Below are 20,623 nucleotides of genomic sequence, written 5' to 3'. Positions count from 1 at the left end.
GTCTCTTTCCTCACCTGAGTATATAAATGGTTTCTGATCTTAATGGTTGCTGTGAGCATTAAAGTAGAAAATGCAAAAATACTTGATTCAGTGCTGGGCACAGAGTCAACGTTATATAAATTATACCTATCATCCAGTAGAGGGGTACTTTGATGGAACTGAGGTGAGAACTGAAGACAGAAGGTTGAATTCTCTTATCTGCATAAGTTATGGTCTGAACTTAGCCTGGCTTGGCCAACCTCTCACCCGGTAAGAGAGAGGCAGTTATTAGACTTGATCCCCTTTGCTCTTCCAGGCGAAATCTGTTTCCTAATAGCTAACATCTGTTGAGTTCTTACTATATACCAGTCACTGTTCTAAATTCTTTACTACTGTTACCTCCTTCTGTCTTTATATGTTATGCCCACTTTAAAGATAAAGGAACTGAGGCACAGGAAGACTGTAAGCCCAGATGGTTTGGCTGAGCAGTCTATGGTCTTAACCACTCTGCTTCTGAGAGGATTTCACCATGAGAGAAATTAATCATCTCCAGCAGCCCCCTTCCTCCCTTAAACCCAGCAAACAACTCACCAGTCCCCTTCCTGCTGAACTTTCCCAGGGCACTGCACCTACACCAGAACCTTGGCAAATCCAAGCTAAGTTTGGCTGTTAACAAAAGCAAGGCTGACTCTCTGTAGAGACCAGTCCAGTAAGGCCAATAATAGAAGCAGGGAGGTGAGACTGTGACCTGGAGTGTACAAGCCCATCCATCTAAAGGGGACAGTCACCATTCAGTCCACTTAATTATGTCAGGATGAAGCCCCCTGAGTTTCAGATCTAATCTATCTCAATAAATTAGATTTTACATAAAAATCCAAATTAACTTAAAGCTGTGACATCCAGTCATGTTGATAATAAGGACCCTTGACATGATGAGAATGACTTCTGTGGTCTTTTCAAGAACCCACAACCCCATTCTAATCATGAGAAAAATAGCAGACAAATCCCAACTAAGGGAAATTCTACAAAATGCCTCATCAGTACTCCTGAAAACTGTCAGGGTAATAAAAGGACAAGGAAACTTTGAGAAACTTTCAGAGCCAAGAAGAGCCCAAGGGGACAAGTAAATGTAATAAGGTATTCTGAATGGGATCCTGGAACAGAAAAGAACACTAGATAACAACTAAGGAAATTTACTTACGGAATTCAGTTAAAAATAATGTTATCAATATTGGTTCATTATTTTAATGTTCCACACCAATGCATGACATTAATAGGGGAAACAAGTCTTCACAATTTTCTTGCAATTCTAAAGCTGTTCTAAAAAAAAATTTTATTTTTAATGTGGAGGTCTAGGTGGCAGTATTCACTCAGCTCATCCACCCCTGACAGTTCAAAGTGGTCCCCAAATTTGTCTGCCCTTCCCCAGTTTCTTTCTCACACACTGCAGCATTAACCCTCCTTACTTATCCTTGGGACTCTTCTACTTAACTTTGCTGAACAGTGGGCGATGTCCAAATCTTTTACTGGGGGCTCAAGGCTCTGTAACTCTTACTGATCTCCTTTCCAGCTTCCTCCTAACCCCTCCAGTCCAACTTCTCCCCATCCACCTCCATACTAGCTGTATGCTTCTGCTTTTCCCAACCACCCCTGCCCTAAAGTCTTGTCATCAGAATCCTTCTCCTCCTCCAAGGTCCTTGCTGAAATCCCATGCTATTGGCCAAGCCCATCAATATCCTCATCCTCACCAGCCCAGGGATTTGTTTTCCTCACACATGCAGCACTCCTCTGTTCAATGGGCACCACCTTCCAAACGAGGCACTTCTTTGCAGCACCATGACAATTCTGTCCACCTAGTCTGGAAAGACTGGCAGAGCACTTAACAAGGCAGCTGGTGCAGAGGAAATGGGTGTGGATTTGAACACTGATTCCAAAATCAATTTACTTGTTGGATAGTCTTAGGCAAACCCACTACCTGGTGCTGCAGAAAGACATAAGGATAGAAAAAATGAAATTCACAGGTGGGTATTCATCTTGGAATGTGAGGTGTTTTGTCCGTTGGAAGAGATGATGTTCCCTGGAGCACCTTGCAGTGTTATGCCCTCTAACAGTATAGTAACTTTACACTGGACAAGAAGTCAATTTTTTATTAATTGGGAAACCAATGTAACAAACCTAGACCTACTGATAATGAAATCATTAACTAAGACTCTGAAGGCCCCAATCCAAACCAGCACCAAGGCCTCTGCTTGGCCTGACCCCAGTTTCTCAAGTCCCCAAAAGGACAACTATGTGAAGAAACTGGAGTCAAACTCAGGGCCACTTTCCCACATTGTACCCCCCCTCCACCCCATCCTCAACTGACACACACCCTGATCAGAAGGCTGGGTTTAGGCCCCAAGAGGGACAGTGAGCTTCCTAGAGCAGCAGGGAACCACAGCCACAACCCAACCTGTTCAAAATCCCAAGTTAGCAAAAGAAGACAGAGGGAAGACTGGTTTGCTCCCCTCCCCCTAGCTACCCAGACAACAGCCTCAGAGTCCTGATCAGTAACACTGTGATTCTGAGGTGCCAATGGGGCTCCCAGCGGCATCACCAGCCCCTGGGTGATTACTGCAAAGGGCAAGAGCCCAGGGGAGGGGGCAGGCATTTGCCTACCACATGCTCACTATGAGCCAGCCAAGCTGCTTGTGCTGCAGTGCATGTTGCCCTCTCCCCTCCGGACATCTGTGACTGGGAACCAGTCTTCCTGCCAGAGAAATCAGTTCCAGGAGCCCCTTCTCTCCCAGCCTGGGAGGAAGGATGTCTGTGAGGCCTGGGATGGCTACACCAGCTTCTTTGCTTCAAAGAAGCTCTTGAGGTGTCGCATCTGCCAGACGCCGATGGCTACGAGGATGAGGGTTTGCAGAATGGACCACCACAGCACTCGCTGGTTGGTGCTCTCGCTGGTCTGCCGAAAGCGCTCCTCTCGCCACTGTGGGAGGGCAGAATGCAAGAGGAGCCTGAGTCGGCTGGGCTGCCCCTGGGCTGCTCGAACTGCTGGGTTCCCTTCCTGGAGATGCCCCAGGGCCAGCCAGCTTTGTTCAGATTCCAGTACAGTGTCTGTAAACAAAGACTCAAAGAGCCACCCCATCTGGGAACTGTGTCATTCTCACCAGCTAGATGACCTCAGGGAACCCATTTATTCCTCAAAAGACTGTCTGCTCTTATCTGAAAAGTATAGGCCTCCTGTGGCCCTACTCTGGAGCCTGGGGGAGAGGTGGTTCTGGTATAACCCCATCAGGCTATGCTGTCCTGGAGCCCTCAAGTGGACTTGCTCCGAGTCCTCTGCCCAGGTGTCCTAGCTGGTCCTTGACTATTGTGGACAGATAGCAAACTGATGGTCCAGCTGCTTTATCTGGCCATTACATGTGTTTTGTTTGGCTCCAGTGGTTGCCAACAATTAAAAAACGCAAGAAAATTTCACACATAAAACTTGGACCTCAAGCTCCTCTTAAAAACCAAGGCTAGCATTTCTACAAGGGTGCCCTCAGCTGACAATGAACTGAGGTCACTGAGGATGAGGTATTCCTCATGGAGTCATTCACAATAACTGCCTAGCTCCTGGCTATGGGTGATTTGAAACATCTAGTAACAAGAGAACCTGGAGCCATGGAAATAATACCCAAGGTGTTGGTATCAATTCCCGCTGTCACTTTGTGGATTTTGTCAACTTCTACACAAAACAATGACAGCCTCTTAGGAGTCTCTCTACTCAATTATAAAGTGGAGTTAATAATACCCATACCATCTTTAAAACTTGAAATGAAGCACAGACAAGTCATTCCTAAGGTTTCATAACGAATTTTACATGCAACTACTGGTTGAGCCAGTGGCAGCTTCTGGGAAGAAGCCTACTGCCCCTGGCCCACTCACCCGCTGGTAGTTCTGCTCTTTCTGAATCTGCTCCACTTGCTCCACTAACTGTCGTACTCGTAGCTGCAACTCACTCAACTTGTCTTTGGCAGCAATTTCTGCATAGTCGTTGGCATGTTCACCGACTTGGATGTCCAGGTGAACTCTCTGGGAGCAGACAAGGAAAATACAAGGAGAATCAGTCAACCCAGCTCCATCTTCCTGCCAAGGACTTATGGCTTGTCCCACCTTCCCTCATTTGTTCATGTAGCCAACACTGACTGAGGCCTCCATAGGGTCCAGCCTATGGGCTCCAGGCATGCAGGCAAGAATAAGCCTGGCTGATTCTGACCAAGGCATATACAAAATACAGCATCTGTGCCCTGGATGTTCACTGGAAACCAAGTTTACTATCAGACAAAATATCCAACATACTCATGTCACATCCCCAGTACCATAAGCCCACAGGAGGCTAGAGGCTAAAGGTTTGAGTTACACCTACGTCCACTTACCAACATGCCTCCAGCAAAAAGGGAGAACTTAGTGGAATTGGAGTGAAGACAGATCTGGTGCTCACCAGGAGTGTGGGAGGTAAAAGTGAACCTGCCCTCAGAGCCATACTGCCGGGCCAGGATGACCTGGAGAGAAAGGGCTTCAGTGAGTGTTACGGTAGGGATGGAGCTGGAAGGAAACAAGGCTTAAGGCTCTAAGTGCCTCAAAAATTGGCAAACAGAGCCTCAGGCACCCCACAACACTAAAAGGTCCAAAGCTCGTCTGGGAACTACCTGGGGTGGGTGAAGACTGTGACATGAGGTTGGCATGTGAGAATGATCTTGGAAAGAGACGTACCTTATTCACAGCTTCTACCCTTTCATTTCTTTTGGTGTGGTTCCATTTTTAAGTAACAAGTGACAGCTAAGGGTTTTTTGTTTTGCTTTATTATTATTTGCTGAAATTACAAGCCACTCATTCTTTCTGAAAGTACCCTATTCTGCGAAACTCTAAGGTCTACGTGTCACAGCCTAAGAGTTGACAAAATCCTTTGATTTCCAGCACAAGTAACCCACCCACCACACCAACGGGGAGGTGAGTTTCCGTTTATTTCACGAGCGAGAAAATGGCTCAGGGAAGGCGACAGATTTGGCGGGGTCCTGCGGCAGTCGGGAAGAAGCTGAGAGGAGCAGCTAGCAAAGCAACAGCCTACGTTTGGCCTGGAGTGAAAATCCCGAATCTTCCCACACCACCAACTGTCTTTAGCAGTTTGGCAGATGCGGAAACTAGGAGGGGAACTGCCAGCACCCGCCTGGGCTGGCGCTAAGTGCAGAGCGGAGGACTCGGCGGGGCTAAGGGCCCGGCTCACCTTGTCCTCTGGGTCCTTCACCTCCACGAACATGCCAAGCCCCGGGGTGGCCGGCTGGTACTCCTCCCGCTGCTTGTCATACAGCTGCGTCCGGTAGTTCCCTGCAAGGAAGAAGCGGCTGCAGGTCAGAGGGGCGCGAGGCGGAGCTGGGACCGCGGCTGCCAAGGCACAGCGAGGCCGGCCGCTCCCAGCTTGGGAGCGCTGACTCCCGCACCCTCTGCCCACGACCGCCGTCTCGTTCCGGACTCTCCCCCAACCCCAGCACCTATAACCATAGTCTCGTCCGGGATCTCCTCAATAAAGCACTTCTTCTCCGTCTCCCCGATGTGGAAGTACAGCGCGCCTCCGCGGGCCGCAAAACACAGCAGCAGCAGGAAGGCCCGAACCATCGTGCTTAGTCCGGCTCCCGGCCAGGGCCGGACGACCCTCACGCCCTGCTCCGCAGCCATCTTGCCCTACCTGCCCGCGCAGCCGCAGCTGGTCGCGCCACGTCGCCTTGCCGCCGCCGCCGCCGCGGGGCCTGCCGGGACAGCGAGTCCCTAGGTCTGGACTACGTCCCGAGGTGCTCGGGCCACGCGGCGCGGCGCGGCGCTACTTGCTTGGGGTGCGGCTTCCACTCGGGACAGAGTTGGGGCCGCAGAATTGAGATTTGCTTTGCTTGGGCCCTTGTGGCGGCCGGGCCATTAGTGATGATTGCCGGCGGGTTACAGATGAGAGTGACGCCTTTAGTTTGAGGTCGCGGAGCGAATTACGAGCAGAGCTAGGATTCGAGCCCAGGATCCCTTCCTTTCCTTGGCATAGCACCTGCCACTCTGGGTTTACTTCTATTTTTTAAAATTGATCTTTGAAAAGAGATTTTCTTCGGGAAATAAGTTCAAATGCCTAAAAAAAAAAAAAAAAAAAGCCAAGGTCTCCGTTTACCACATTGCCGCTCGCCAGCCCATCCACGCTTAAATCTGGTCTGTATGCTCCCAGGCATCGCCTCCCATCTCCCCTCTCGCTCACTCAGCAACCTCCAGCGCCCCCCATTTCCACGCTGACTCAGGTGGGCTTTGCTGCCAGATCCCGGCCGCGAAGGCTCGGTTCCAGACCAGGATTCGATGTCCCAGTGGCCCGCAGGTAAAGGCGTACTGGCGAAGTCTTGGGGCGGAGTTGCGGGTTTTGGAGAGCTCTGCACACATCAGCAGAGATTTGGGTCTGTCCTTCATGTCCTTACTGGATTTTAACCAAATTTCCGTGTATTTTTGGCAGCTCTTCGGAGTTAGCAGCTTATGATGGTGCTACCTCACGGTTTTATATGGTTCTGTTTGGGTTCTTCTTTAGGAGGCAGGTTTAGTGGGAATGTGTTCACGTTTCCCCCCATTAGAAAGTCTTTATCTCATTTTTCTTAGCAATAACAGTCCCATACTATGAATGTACCTTAGTTTTTAAACATTCCTCTGATGAAAGTGGTTCTGCCTAGTTATTAGTTCTTACACATAATGCTGCAATAAAAATTCTCGTTCATTTTCTAAAAAGCATTACTGTAGGACACAACTTTGTTAATAAGAAATCACAACATAGCTTTCCCCAAAACACTGTACCAATGTACAGTCCCACCAGCATTGTGTGTTGGTGTTTACATTCCCACACCTGGCCAAATCTCCTAACATTTTTTATCTTTGCAAAACCAGTGATGAAAAATTGTATTTCTCTATTCTTTTAATTTTTATTTTTTTGGTGACTGAACAGTTTTCATTGGTTACTTGTTTTCTTTTGAGAATTAATTACTGGTTGTGGTGGGGGTTTTTTGGTGCTAATATAATTTTGTGTTATTCCTGCTGATTCAGCCACCATTCAGAATTAACAAAATATTATAGAATTAATAAATAACATTTTATAATAATAATTTCAGGTACTTTTAAAATTAAAGTTTTTATATTGAGATCATGACAGATTCACATGCGGTTGTAAGAAATTATGCAAAGAGATCCAATGTATCCATTACCCAGTTTTCCCCAAATTAAATACAATATCACAACCAGGATATTAGCATTGATACAGTCAAGGTAAGGAACATCTTCCATCATCACAGGGATCCCTCATGCTGTTCTTATTATAATCATACCCATTCTTCTATCCCTCTACCCCCTCCTTAACCCCAGACAACCATTAATCTGTTTCCATGTCTATAATAGTTTCATTTCAAGAATATAAGTGGAATCATACAGTATACAAGTGAAATCATACCTTTAAAATTGACTTTTTTCCACTCAGCATAATTCTCTGGGAGTTTATTCAGTTTATTGCATATATCAACAATTAGTTCCTTTTATTATTGAAAAGTAACCATTACACACAATGTAGAAAGATATAATTTTCTGAAAGGAACATCTGAAAGGGGTGTGAATAAAGCTGTTAAAACAGCTGAGTTTTTTCTTTATGTTATTGAAGGTAAATTGGTACAAATTCAAATTAGTGTTACAACTTTTGGATTTAAATGTAGACCTCATGGTAACCACAAACAAAATAGCTATAGATTATACAGAAAAGGACATGAGGTATGAATTTCAACATTACAACTAAAAAGTTAAATGTAAAAGAAGACAGTTATGCAGGAAATGAGGGGGAAAAGCTATAAAGCAAATAAAAAGCAAGTAGAAAATGACAGAAGTAGGTCTTTCCATATCAGCAATTATCTTAAAAGTAAATGGTTTGTACTCTAGAGTCAAAAGACAAAGATTGGAAAAGATAGAGAAATAGGACAACAAGGTGGAAACCTCCTCCAAAAACACAAAAAAGAGGAAAATATAGCAAATGCAACTAGACTTGAAAACAATCTAGATATCAAAATAGATTTCCCTATATCTGAGGGAGAAGAGGGGACCACACAGAAAAAGGTGAGGCAGCAAAGCCAAGATTGAGAGGGACACAAACTCTCCCCCTACATCAGCCCACAGGCAGGAGAAAGAGAAATGGAGCAGGCAGGGGGTAGGAACCCAGGAGCACTTCCCACCTGGCCCTGGAGATCTGCTCTGGGAGTACAAGCCCACATTACATTGGGTTCTGGTGATTAGCAGGGCTGGACATCAGGGACAGGCAGAACACTCTGGGAGACTGAGACTCCAGCCAGTGTGGAGGCTAGGCATGCTCTGCCGGGCCTGAGAACCAAAGCAAAGGTGGCAATTTGAAAGACTTGACAGAAGTGGGAGGGGTACCAGGGGAGCAAGGGTTGGATGGAACTCTCTGCTCAGGAGACAGGGCAGGTGGAAGATACCTCCCTAGCCCTTCCCCAGCTCAAAAGTCTGGGAACTCTTGGAACCCCAGTCACTCCATCCCCCTTGCTACCAAGGCAGCCCTGAGGCTCCTTCCTGTATGCACTGCTGGGAGCCAACCCATTTGACTCAGTGGCAGTATCAGACTTTGCTGCCAGGCAGGCAGAGGGTGGCCCCACCAAGAACAAGCTCTGCAGAGATTCCTGAACTGATCATGAAGGCAGCAGCAGAATTAAATTGCCTGCACAGACTTACACCACTACAGAATCTATACAGAAAGGCAGCCCTGTTGGTGGCATGCCAATAGCAAGGGACCCTGCAAAAGAACCAGGTACTAGAGAATAAAGAATGTTAAGCTTCTGGGCATCACAGCAATCCCTCTTAATAAAACTATTACTCTACAGGCCAGAAAGCAAACAAAGGAAGAAATGTAGAAACCCTGACGAAATGAGTGGGCAGAGAAATGTGATCCAAACAAAAGTACAAGACAAAACCCCATGAAGAGGGCTAAAGGAAACAGAAATCACCGATCTTCTTGATAAAGATTTCAAAATAAAGTCATAAACATGCTCACAGATTTACAGAGAAGTATTCAAGATCAGGGAGGATTTCAACAAAGAAATAGAAAACTTGGAAAAGAGCCACTCAGAGCTGAAGAATACAGTATTTGAAAGAAAACATACAATGGAGGGACTTAAAAGTAGGTTAGAACATGTAGAGGAGATAGTAAATGAAATGGAAATTAGAGAATATGAAAATAAAGAAGCTGAGGAACAGAGAGAGAAAAAAAAAACCTCTAGGAGAGAAAGACTGATAAGAGAGTTATGTGACCAATCCAAATGAAATATTTGCATAATAGGGGGACCAGAATGAGAAGAGAGAAACAAAGAGTTAGAAAGTCTCTTTAAGGAATTAATTGTTGAAAACTTTGCCAATCTGGGGAAGAAAATAGACACTCAGGTCATGGAAGCACAGATATCCCCTAACAAAAGGAAGCCCAGGAAGATAACACCAAGACATAATAATTAAAATGGCAAAGATCAAAGATAAGAGAGTTTTGAAAGCAGCCAGAGAAAGAGAAAAAAGATTACTTATAAAGGAAATGCCATCATGCTATCAGCAGACTTCTCAAAAGAAACTCTACAGGCTAGAAGGGAATGGCATGATATACTTTATGTACTGAAACAGAGGACCTCCAGCCAAGAATCCTATGCCTGGCAACATAATCATTTAATTTGAAGCTGGGATTAAACAATTTCCAGATAAACAAAACTTGAAGGAATTTGCCACCGTCAAGCCAGACTTAGAGGATATGTTAAAGAGACTGCTGTAGTTGGATATAACCCCAAGGCTAAGTAGCTTTCACCAGTGAAAATAGACCAACTAATCAGCAAACAATTATAAAATTAAAACAAAATAAAAGAAGCAAAATCAACTATACACAACATCAGTCAAGGGATACACACAAAGTAAAGATTATTATATCTAATGGAAAAAAGGGAGGAGGGGGAGGGGGAGGAAGAAGGGGGAAGGAGGAGAAGGAGTAGGAAATAAGAGTAATCAGCAATTTAAAATAGACTATTATATAGTGAGGAAGCTATCCTTGAACCTTTAGTAACCACAGAAGTAAAACCTACAATAAATACACATATACACAAAAGTAAATGAATTGAAAAAAAAGAGAAATCCAATTACAACAGTAAAGAAAACCATCTATAAAAAGAGAAAAGCATAAGAGAGGAAAAAGGAACAGATAGGAGCTATCAAAAACAGCTAGAAAACAATAAAATGGCAATAAGTATATACCTACCAATAATCACCATAAATGTAAATGAACTGAGTGAGCCAATCAAAAGTCATAGAGTGGCAGAATGGATAAGGAAACAAGACCCATCTATATGCTGGATACAAGAGACTCATTTCAGACCCAAAGACATACACAGACTAAATGTAAAGGGATGGAAAAAGATATTTCATGCAAATAATATGGAGAAAAAAGCAGGAGTAGCAGTACTTAGACAAAACAGATTTCAAAACAAAGAAAGTAATGAGACAAAGAAGTATATTGGATAATGATAAAGGGGTCAACCCAACAAGAGTATATAACCATTATAAATATCTATGCACCCAATATAAGAGCACCTAAATATATAAAACAAAAACTAACAGAATTAAAGGGAGAAACAGACTGCAACTCATTCATTTTTTTCACACCACTCACTTCGACAGATCAACCAGACAGAAAATAAAGAGGGAAAAGGAGGCAGTGAACAATACATCAGATCAAATTGATTAAACAGATATCTATAGAACATTCCACCCAAAAGCAGCAGGATATACTTTCTTCTCAAGCATACATGGAACATTTTCCAGAATAGATCACATACTAGGCCACAAAAACAGTCTCAGTAAATTTTAAAAGACTGAAGTTATATCAAGCAGCTTCTCAAACCACAATGGTATGAAATTAGAAATAAATTACACAAAGAAAACAAAAAGACCTACAAACACATGAAGGCTAAACAACATGCTTCTAAATAATCATAAAACAGAAATCAAGCATACATGGTGACAAATGAAAACAAAAACAAAACAGCCAAAAATCTGTGGGAGGCAGCAAAGGCACTTCTAAGAGGAAAGTACATAGCAATAGTACCTTAAGAAACAAGAACAATCCCTAATAAATACTCTAAAATCATAATTAAAGAAACAAGAAAAAGAAGAATAATGAAACCCAAAGTCAGTGGAAGAAAGGAAATAATAAAAATTGTAACAGAAATAAATAAAAGAGAGAAGAATAAAACAACAGAAAAAAATTAATGAAACGAGGAGCTGGTTCTTTGAGAAAATAAACAAAATAGACAACCTAGCTAGACTTACCAAGACAAAACAGAAGGTACACCCATAAACAGTATCAGAAATAAAGAAGAAATAATCCCAACAGATACCACAGAAATACAAAGAATTATTAGAGAATACTATGAAAAATTAAATGCCAATAAATTGGACAACTTCCTAGAAAAATATAACCTTCAAGTCTGACCCAGGAAGAAACATAACATCTGAACAGACCAATTACCAGCATTGAAATCAAACTGGTCATCAAAAAACTAGCCCAAAACAAAATTCCAGGACCAGATGGCTTCACAGCCAAATTCTACCAAACATTTAAAGAAGAGCTACCTCTCATCCCTCTAAAAGTATTCCAAAAAGTAGAGGAGGAGGGAATACTTACAAACTAATTTTATGAGTCCAGCATTGCTCTAACAGCAAAACCAAACAAGATATACCACAAAAAAAGAAGATTACAGACCAACTCTGGTGAACAGAGATGCAAAAATCCACAACAAAATATTAGCACACTGAATAATAAAAAAATACATAAAAAATATCATCATGTGTTTTATTGCCCTTGTCTAGCTTGGTTTAACACTTAGTCTACAGGCACACACCTGATCATCTAAATTTGCTGTCTTACAGCACTAAACTATGTTTTCTACCTTTATCTTGCATCTACCTACCACTTCAGCATTTTATTAAAAATAATAATAATAAGGGAGAAATGTGGGATTCACATATAAATCAAGTATAAAAATCAAACGAATATTCATATTTGACCTGATTGTTTATAGTTCATAATGTGTGATCAAAACTGAAAGTTTCTGTGATGACTGCCCTTGTACTGTTCACCATGTAAGAACTTATTCACTATGTAAGAACTTGTTCACCATGTAAGCACTTGTTCGTTATGCTTCAGAAGATTGGAGACTGATGAGAATTAGGCTTGGGGTGGATTAATGATTGTACATTGAGCATTGAGTCCCCTATACAGAATTTTATTGTTAACAACCATTTGATCAATAACTATGAGAGATGCCCTCTCAAAAAAAAAAAAAAGATCATTATGACCAAGCAGGATTTATTCCAGGGATACAAGGATGGTATAGTATTCAAAATTATTCAGTATCATCTACCACATCAACAAAAAGGATAAAAACCACACGCTCATCTCAATAGATGCTGAAAAAGCATTTGACAAGATTCAACATCCATTCATGATAAAACCTCTGAACAAAATGTATACAGAGGGTACATGCCTCAGCATAATAAAGGCCATATATACAAACCCATAGCCAACATTGTACTTAATAGCAAAAAACTGAAAGGTTTTCCTCTAAGATTGGGAACAAGACAAGGATGCCCACTCTCACCACTTCTATTCAGCATAGTACTAGAGGTCCTAACCACAGCAATCAGACAACACAAAAAGATAATAGGCATTAGAAATTGGTTAGAAAACCCTAAGGATGCCACCAAAAATCTACTAGAACTAATAATTGAATTCAGAAAATTTGCAGGATACAAAATCAATACACAGAAATCTGTCACATTCTTATATACTAACAACAAACTGGCAGAAAGAGAAGTCAGGTAAACAATTCCATTTAAAATTGCATCAAAAAGAATAAAATACCTATGAATAAACCTAACCAAGGAAGTGAAGGACCTATACCCTGAAAACTACAAGACACTCATGAGAGAAATTAAACAAGATACCAATAAATGGAAATATATCCCATACTCATGGATAGGAAGAATTAATATTGTCAAAATTGCCATCTTGTCTAAAGCAATCTACAGATTCAAAGCAATCCCTATTAAAATACCAAGAGCATTCTTCAATGAAGTAGAGCAAATAGTTCTAAAATACATATGAAACCATAAAAGTCCCCGAATAGACAAAGCAATCCTGAGAAAGAAGAACAATGCTGGATGAATTATGCTCCCTGACTTCAAGCTCTACTACAAAGCCACAGTAACCAAAACAATTTGGTACTAGCACAAGAACAGACCCATAGATCAATAGAACAGAAGAGAGTGACCAAGATATAAATCCACACATATATGGTCAATTAGTACATGATAAGGGAGCCATGAGCATTCAATGGGGAAAAGACATCCTCTTCAACAACTGGTGTGGGGCAAACTGGGAAAGGATGGAAAGAATCTAAGAAAATGAAGTACATGTAAGAGAATGAAACTGAATTATTGTCTAATTCAATACAGAAAAGTAAACTCAAAAAATCGATCAAAGACTTGAATGTATGTCATGAAACCATACAACTCTTAGAAGAAAACATAGGCAAAAATCTCTTGTGTATAAGCATGAGTAACTTCTTCCTGAACGCATCTCCTTGAGCAAGGCAAACAAAATTAAAAAATGAACAAATGGGAGTCCATCAAACTGAAAAGCTTCTGTACAGCAAAGGACACCATCAGCAGAATAAAAAGGTATCCTATAATATGGGAGAATATATTCTTAAATGACTCATCTGATAAGGGGTTAACATCCAAAATATATAAAGAACTCATAGCTTCAACACCCAAAAAAACAAATAACCTGATCATAAAGTGGGTGGAGGGCCTGAACAGACACTTCTTTAAAGAAGAAATACAAATGGCCAACAGGCACATGAAAAAGTGCTCCACATTACTAATCATCAGGGAAATACAAATTAAAACCACAATGAGATATCACCTCACAGCAGTTAGGATGGCTACTACCCAAAAGACAAGAAATAAGAACTGCTGGCAAGGATGTGGAGAAAAGGGAACCCTCCTACACTGTTGGTGGGAATGTAAATTGGTGCAATCACTGTGGAAAGCAATATGGAGAGTCCCTGAAAAACTAAAAATAGAAATGCGAATTGATCCAGTAATTCCACTTCTAGAAATTTACTGGAAGAAAACAAAGTCCCTGATTCAAAAAGACATGTGCACCCCTGTGTTCATTGCACTATTTGTGATTTGGCCAAGATATGGAATCAACCTAAGTGATTAATCAATCAATAGATGAATGGATAAAGAAGGTGTGGTATATATACAGAATGGAATGTTATTAAGGCAGAAAAAGAAAGGAAATTCTGCCATTTGCAAAAACGTGGATGGATCTAGAGGATATTATGCTCAGTGAAATAAGCCAGGCAGAGAAAGACAAATACCAAATGACCTCACTTATTTGTGGAGTATAAAAATAAAGCAAAACAGAAGGAACAAAACAGCAGTAGACTCATAGACACTGAGAAGTGACTAGTGGTTATCAAGGGGTAAGGGTTGGGGCTGGTGTAGGTGGAGAGTAAGTGGGATAAAGGGGCACAAAGATTCTCAGTCATAATATAAGCTGGTCACAGGGCAGTAGTACAGCATGAAGAATAGAGCTGATGATTCTGTAACATCTTCCTATGTTGACGGATAGTAACTGCACTAGAGTGGGTGTGGGTTTAATAATACTGGTAACTGCTGAATCACTGTGTTGTACCAATAGAAGATTATTTATCAATGATACTTCAATAAAAAAAGACATTTGGTAACCTAGATGAAGTGAATAAATTCCTAGAAACACAAACCTACCAAGACTAAACCAAGAAGAAATAGAAACCATGAATAAACCTATAATAGTAAGGAGACTGAAACAGTAATAAAGAAAATCTTCCAAGTGACAAAAATCCTTAATTTGATGGTTTTACTGGTGAATACAACCAGACATTTAAAGAATAACAAACACCATCATTCTCAATCCTTCAGAAAAATTGAAGAGGAGGGATAATTTCTTAATGTGTTCCTAATTCACTCATTCAGGGTGCTTTAGCATTATCATGATACCAAAGACAGACACACGACAAGTAAAGAAAAATAAGACCAATATATTTTATGAAAATTGATGCAAAAATCCTCAACAAATACTGCAACCCATTAAAAACATTTTACACCATGACCAAGTTTGATTTATTCCTGGAATGTAAGGATAGTTCAACATACAAAGATTCATCCATGCAGTACACTACATTAAGAGAATGAAGAGAAAAACCCCACATGATCAGCTCAGTTGATGCCAGAAAAGTATTTGACAAAAGTCAACACACTTTCAATAAAAATACTCAAGAAATTAGAAAGGGATATTTAGAAATGAGGAAAGGACCTCAACAAAATAAAAGCCACATATGAAAAATCCACAGCAAACATTATATTCAGTGGTGACAGACTGAAAGCTTTTCCCCTAAAATCAGGAACGAGACAAGGATGCGGGAGCTGAGCCCTCACCTGGAGTAGCCCTGGGGGCAGGAAGACCTGAGGAGCACAGAAGAGAAATGACATGTCCAAGGTCACCCAACCAACTAATGTAGGGCCAGTCCAGAATGCTGGATTCTATTTTGGGGATGGGAATGAGGAGGGATGGATACCAGAACCTATTGAGTTGTTCAAGGCTGTTCTTCAAAGCCTGAATAATGGCTGGAGCTTTGCCAGAATGAGCACAACAGTATCATGGTATAATAATATAATAATCAAATAATATAACAGTCAACTAATTTAATAATAAAGTAATTTCTCCAACTTTCATCAACACTGACTGACATTATTAGCTACAGCCATAGAAGCCCAATGTCTTACTTTATTCTTAGCTAGGACTGCCTTACCTGGGCCCTGACCTGCTCCACCCGACTCCAAGAGAAGGTGGGGCTCAGACACACTTTGCTCCTCACCCCTCCTATCTGTCTTACTCACTTGACTTGTAAAACCTCAGTATAGGTGGGAAGAGGATGCTGCTATAGATCCCGCACCATTGGTGCAGACTCTGGATGGGGGGGTGTATTAACTATATTTTCATATTTCCTGGGTTCTTGAAGCTCTGGCATCTGGGGCCTCAATGACCAGGAGGTATTGCCCCTTTCAGGATTAGCCAATTCCTGGATAGTAAAGGACTCTCCGGAGAGTGCACCTTCCGTTTTTCTAAAACTCATTCATCTTATTTAAATGGACAAATAAGACATATTTATTGTAGAAAATTGAGATACAAATATGAAGATTTAAGACATGATAGTACTACCACATAGAGATAACCGTGATCAACATCTTGGTGAATTCCTACAGATGTTTTTACCATTTTAATACATATATATATATATTTACATATACCATTATATATAAACTACGGCAACTCACATAGTGCAGGAGGGGAGGAGGACCAAGACTTCAATTATAAGGTTCAGTCAGGCACAGGCCTGTGAGACACATTGCCCCCCACCAAACAGGGATGGACTGGAGACACAGTTGAACCTCTGAGAACACTCACCAAGCACATGATCAGTTTAATTTTTTGTTTTATTTTACAACAGTAAACAAGTGTTGTTTCCCGAGGGACTGTAAATTTTATGAAAAGCCAAAGTAAAACCAGTGCTTTACAGTAGTCTAAAATGCTACCAGATTCAGGACCCTGGACAGCACACACGGCTGGATCCCTGCGTCTGAGCCGTCCTCACTTCTGCCTCTACACAGCTCTGTCCAAGCTCCTGGTGAACAACTAGTTCCCAAAGCCAAAGATACTTTTCAACCCTTGGCTAATTGACCTTTCTAAAGCTTTTGCCTTTTGTGAAAAACCTGCATCTGTCATTTTTTAAAACATCATTCCCAATGAAGGAATAAAATGGTTCCCCAGAATTGCCAAGGGGTCACACCGTTAAAATGAGGGCACAATTCCTGGTAGCTAATACATATTATTAATCTGAGAACACCGTACTGACATTGCTCCTTTGGTTTTGAGTGGGCTCTGAGAGGGTAAGAGACAGATGTCATTCATTTTTGTGTCCAACATGTACCATAAGGCATGACCCAGAGTGTCTGTGCACACAAACACCAACCGCTTAGTAGCTGGGTGACTCGGAGCAAGTTATTATCAACTTCTGTTTGCTATTGTCACAGCTATTAAACTGGAATAACATAGAGTCACTCACAGAAGTTTAAAAGATTCTCTCAGTTAATGCACTCCTAAGTGATTAGAACAGTGCTTGGCACAGTAGAATGAAAGATACCACCACCTTCATCATTTCTGAATAACCAATGAATATCTATTATCACCAGGCACTAGAGGTGGAGGACTTCATCCCAACGCCTGGACTGGGCGATAGCTTCATAGTGACATGTTCGGGTCTACACTGCTCTACCCAAGGCACTCTGGGCTTGGAATTCTTGAGACTTGCTTTTCCTGGGCCCCCATCCTGTCGTGTTGGCCCCATTCTCTCAGCTCCCTTTCCTTTTCCAATTGCATTGCTGCCACCTTCTTGTGCCCTCCGGGCACACTCACAACCTCCTATTTTTCGTCCCTAGTGCACAGGGAAGGACACTGGATGAACCCCCCTCACCCCCCAGCTCCCTCTGCCACTGGCCTGGCACCTCCTGGGCCCTCAGTGATTCAGCCCAATTACCTCTTGCCTCCACGTTCCCATAACTGTTCCCCTAGTCCCTTAACTGGCTTACTGGCTGTTAGGCAAGCCGAGGTCTCCTCCTGAAATTGTCCTGCCGCCCAGAGGGAGATTTTAACCATCTTTGAGGGCTTGGGTAAATCTGTCCCTTCCCTGAAAGCTGCAGAGGTCAAGCCCCTTGCCCCACTGGCTGCGGCTCAGCCGCTCCACCAGCAAGACGGGCTAGCAGCCCCACACCTCGGAGGAGGCGCTCGGGTCCGCGGCACCGGCGGACCCCGGGGGCGCGGCGGGGCGGGGCCGCGCGGGGCCTCCCGGGAGCTGCAGGCCGTGCGCGACTCCGCAGCGTCCGCAGGCCCCGCGCAGAGGCCGGCAGCTCGCCTGGGAAGGTGGCGGGGTCCCTGCGGGGCGCCAGGCGCTGGGCCCGACGCGGGCCCGGGCGGGGATGCGGCGGAGCGCGGGCCCCGGACTGGCCCTGTCCCTGCTGCTGGCGCTGCTGGGCCGAGGGGGCGCGTTCTACCTCGAGGTCCGTGAGCTGGAGGAGAAGTGCTTCATCCAGGAGATCCCCGATGGCACCGTGGTCATAGGTGCGCGCGCGCGGCCAGTGCGGGCCCTGCCCTCCCGAGAGCGGAAGGGGGATGGCGCTGCACGGACTCAGCTCAGGCCCGCACCTACCCTCCCCTGCCCGGGGTGGGCACCGGGGAAATGGGTGGATAGAGGCCTGACCAAAGCCTCCCTTCCCCTGCGGGTGCGGGCCCCAGGAGGCAAGTCTGGCCAAGACCCGGATGGTGGAAGGAGGAGCTGGGAGGGAAGGAAGGTTGTGGCCAGGTCCCTCGGTGTGATGCCGGGATGTCCTTGTTCCTACCCCGACTGCAGCATCTCTGCGAGGTCCCGTGTGGGCCCTTAGTCGTAGGTGTAGATGTGGACACGTTCTGGCTGCCTCTCCATTAGGTAACTACAAGACCGAGCTATACGACCCTGCTATGGAAAAGTACCAGCCCTCTCCGCAGTGGATCAATTTGTTCGTGTTTGTGAAGGACCCCGAGAACAAGGTGAGGAAACCTTGACCTTCTGCCGCTCTGCAGGCCTCCAGCATTAATGCATAGGCCTCCCTAGCTGGTCCTCCATTTCTTACGGGAGGGCCAGCCTCTTCACAGGCAGTAAAGCTCTGCAAATTGTAGAGAACTGTGTATTGGCAATTCTGGGATCTGACTTTCCGGCCTAAACCGATGCCATTCCCGTCACACCCTCCCCTTTGTCATGGCTCGTGAGGGTCTCAACCTGGGATGCCCCTGAGTTCCTCTCAGGTAAGCAGCCAGCTTAGCTTCTCTGTGCTCACTGGAAGCTGCTTTCTCTAGAACCTCCTGGCCCGTCAGTATGGCCCTCAGGGCAGCTTCACCTTCACCTCCCAGTCTCCTGGAGAGCACCAGATCTGCCTTCACCTGGAGTCTATCCGGTTCGCCCTCTTCTATGATGGCAAGCTGGTGAGTGTGGCAAGTGCAAGGTCCAGTCTCCCTGGTGGTTCAATGTCTCAGTCCCTGTGAGGGTACTTCTCACCCAGTGGGAAGGGTGCAGTAGGTGCGCCTGTTGCGAAGGGCTAGGGCTTTACATGAAGCAGGCATGCAGCATACAGAGAACAGCTCCTGAGGATGACGAGGGGACACTGAGGGGAAGCGACTGTGACTTTAAATCCTCCTTTGGCTCCCTGCCATCCCCTGGGATAAAGACCAAGCATCATGATGTGAAATTTGTAACTGTGCAGCATCTGAGTGCTCCCAAGCTCTCCACTGCCACCTCCCAACACAACTTCTAGGAACTGTCTCAAACACTGGGTCATACCTGTTTGTGTGCACAGGCTGTCCCATCCCTTCCTTTATGTGTCTCCATGCAGAGCAGGCTGGTCCCGAAGTCAATGAGTGTGGGGAATGGAAATGGAACTGCCAGTATCAGACCCAGCTGGCATGTGGAAACTGGGCTCCTGGCAGGTGCATGACACTGAGCTGCCTGACCCCTACCCTTGACTCCCGTTCCCAGGCCATTCACTTGGACATGCAGTTGGGTGAACACACCACTGACTATGCGGAATTTGCAGCCAAGGACAAACTGACCCTGCTGCATCTTCGTGTGCAGCAGCTGGTGGAACAGGTGGTGCAAATCCAGAAGGAGCAGGAGTACCAGCGGGTGAGGGGTCGTGCTGGCCCAGTTGGGACAGGGGATGTGTAAACTCCCAGGGAGTGGCTTTTCCAGCTGCTCCCCTTGCGGGTGAATGAGTTCTAGCCAAGTGCCTTCTCCATTCTCCCCTCCCAGTGGCAAGAGGAGCGCTTCCGGCAGACCAGTGAGAGTACCAACCAGAGGGTGCTGTGGTGGTCCATCCTGCAGACCTTCATCCTCGTGGCTACTGGCATTTGGCAGATGCAACACCTCAAGAGCTTCTTTAAAGCCAAGAAACTGGTGTAGATGGGCCCCAGAAACCTAGCCCCTCCTCACTCCTCTTCTGCGGGCTGGTAAGAAGTGGCCTGGCCTGGTCTGTCTCCTGGCTTCCGCTCCTCCCAACCCCCAAGGGCTTCCTTGCTTCTGGCAGGGGGACAGGACCTCTTTGAATTGGTTTGTTAGGCAGCACTGGGGAGACGATGGGTATCCAGCTGGAGAAAGTTCAGTGGGGGAAGCTGTAGACGACTACACAGAACATAGCTGTTTTATGATGCTGAGCAGAAGGCAGTGAGGGCGTGCTCAACCCCATGTTAAACTGGAAGGATTAACTTTCCCAAGACGGAGAAATAAGAGTGAATATAAACTGCATAAATACTTCAATTCGTGTTGGTTTCTTATCTAACACGATATTAATATGTGAGGGCCTGCATGCATTGGTGGGGTACCAATGA

The 20,623-nt window shown here is 44.3% G+C and overlaps 2 protein-coding genes across 2 annotated transcripts; one reads left to right on the top strand and one right to left on the bottom strand.

Moving 5' to 3' along the window:
- Positions 1–2,111: 2,111 nt before the first annotated feature.
- LOC108387395 (transmembrane emp24 domain-containing protein 9) lies at positions 2,112–5,716 on the bottom strand. Its single transcript, XM_073221101.1, has 5 exons — positions 5,499–5,716; positions 5,234–5,334; positions 4,386–4,511; positions 3,895–4,041; positions 2,112–2,953 (listed from the first exon to the last, which is right to left on the bottom strand). Exons 1-5 carry the CDS (start codon positions 5,680–5,682, stop codon positions 2,804–2,806), a joined length of 708 nt encoding a protein of 235 aa, XP_073077202.1. The 5' UTR covers positions 5,683–5,716; the 3' UTR covers positions 2,112–2,803.
- A 12,271-nt stretch (positions 5,717–17,987) lies between these two features.
- LOC108388545 (transmembrane emp24 domain-containing protein 9-like) lies at positions 17,988–20,552 on the top strand. Its single transcript, XM_037017238.2, has 5 exons — positions 17,988–18,328; positions 18,618–18,793; positions 19,100–19,225; positions 19,776–19,922; positions 20,049–20,552. The coding sequence occupies exons 1-5, from the start codon at positions 18,187–18,189 to the stop codon at positions 20,196–20,198; spliced, it is 741 nt and encodes a 246-aa protein (XP_036873133.1). The 5' UTR covers positions 17,988–18,186; the 3' UTR covers positions 20,199–20,552.
- Positions 20,553–20,623: the final 71 nt, after the last annotated feature.

The sequence above is a fragment of the Manis javanica genome, chromosome 14, assembly GCF_040802235.1.
Source record: "Manis javanica isolate MJ-LG chromosome 14, MJ_LKY, whole genome shotgun sequence".
Lineage (NCBI taxonomy): Eukaryota > Metazoa > Chordata > Mammalia > Pholidota > Manidae > Manis > Manis javanica.
The sequence above is the reverse complement of the archived record's forward strand: the minus strand, read 5'-3'. Positions and strand labels throughout refer to the sequence as shown.

Excerpts from the sequence above, each read along its gene's own strand:
- LOC108387395 (XM_073221101.1), bottom strand. The coding sequence starts at position 5,682 with ATGGCTGCGGAGCAGGGCGTGAGGGTCGTCCGGCCCTGGCCGGGAGCC. Across the intron at positions 4,512-5,233 it reads TGAAGGACCCAGAGGACAAG|GTCATCCTGGCCCGGCAGTA; the intron begins GTGAGCCGGGCC and ends CTTTCTCTCCAG. Across the intron at positions 4,042-4,385 it reads TTTTTGCTGGAGGCATGTTG|AGAGTTCACCTGGACATCCA; the intron begins GTAAGTGGACGT and ends GTCTGCTCCCAG.
- LOC108388545 (XM_037017238.2), top strand. The coding sequence starts at position 18,187 with ATGCGGCGGAGCGCGGGCCCCGGACTGGCCCTGTCCCTGCTGCTGGCG. Across the intron at positions 18,329-18,617 it reads CGATGGCACCGTGGTCATAG|CATCTCTGCGAGGTCCCGTG; the intron begins GTGCGCGCGCGC and ends CCCCGACTGCAG. Across the intron at positions 19,226-19,775 it reads TCTTCTATGATGGCAAGCTG|GCCATTCACTTGGACATGCA; the intron begins GTGAGTGTGGCA and ends TCCCGTTCCCAG.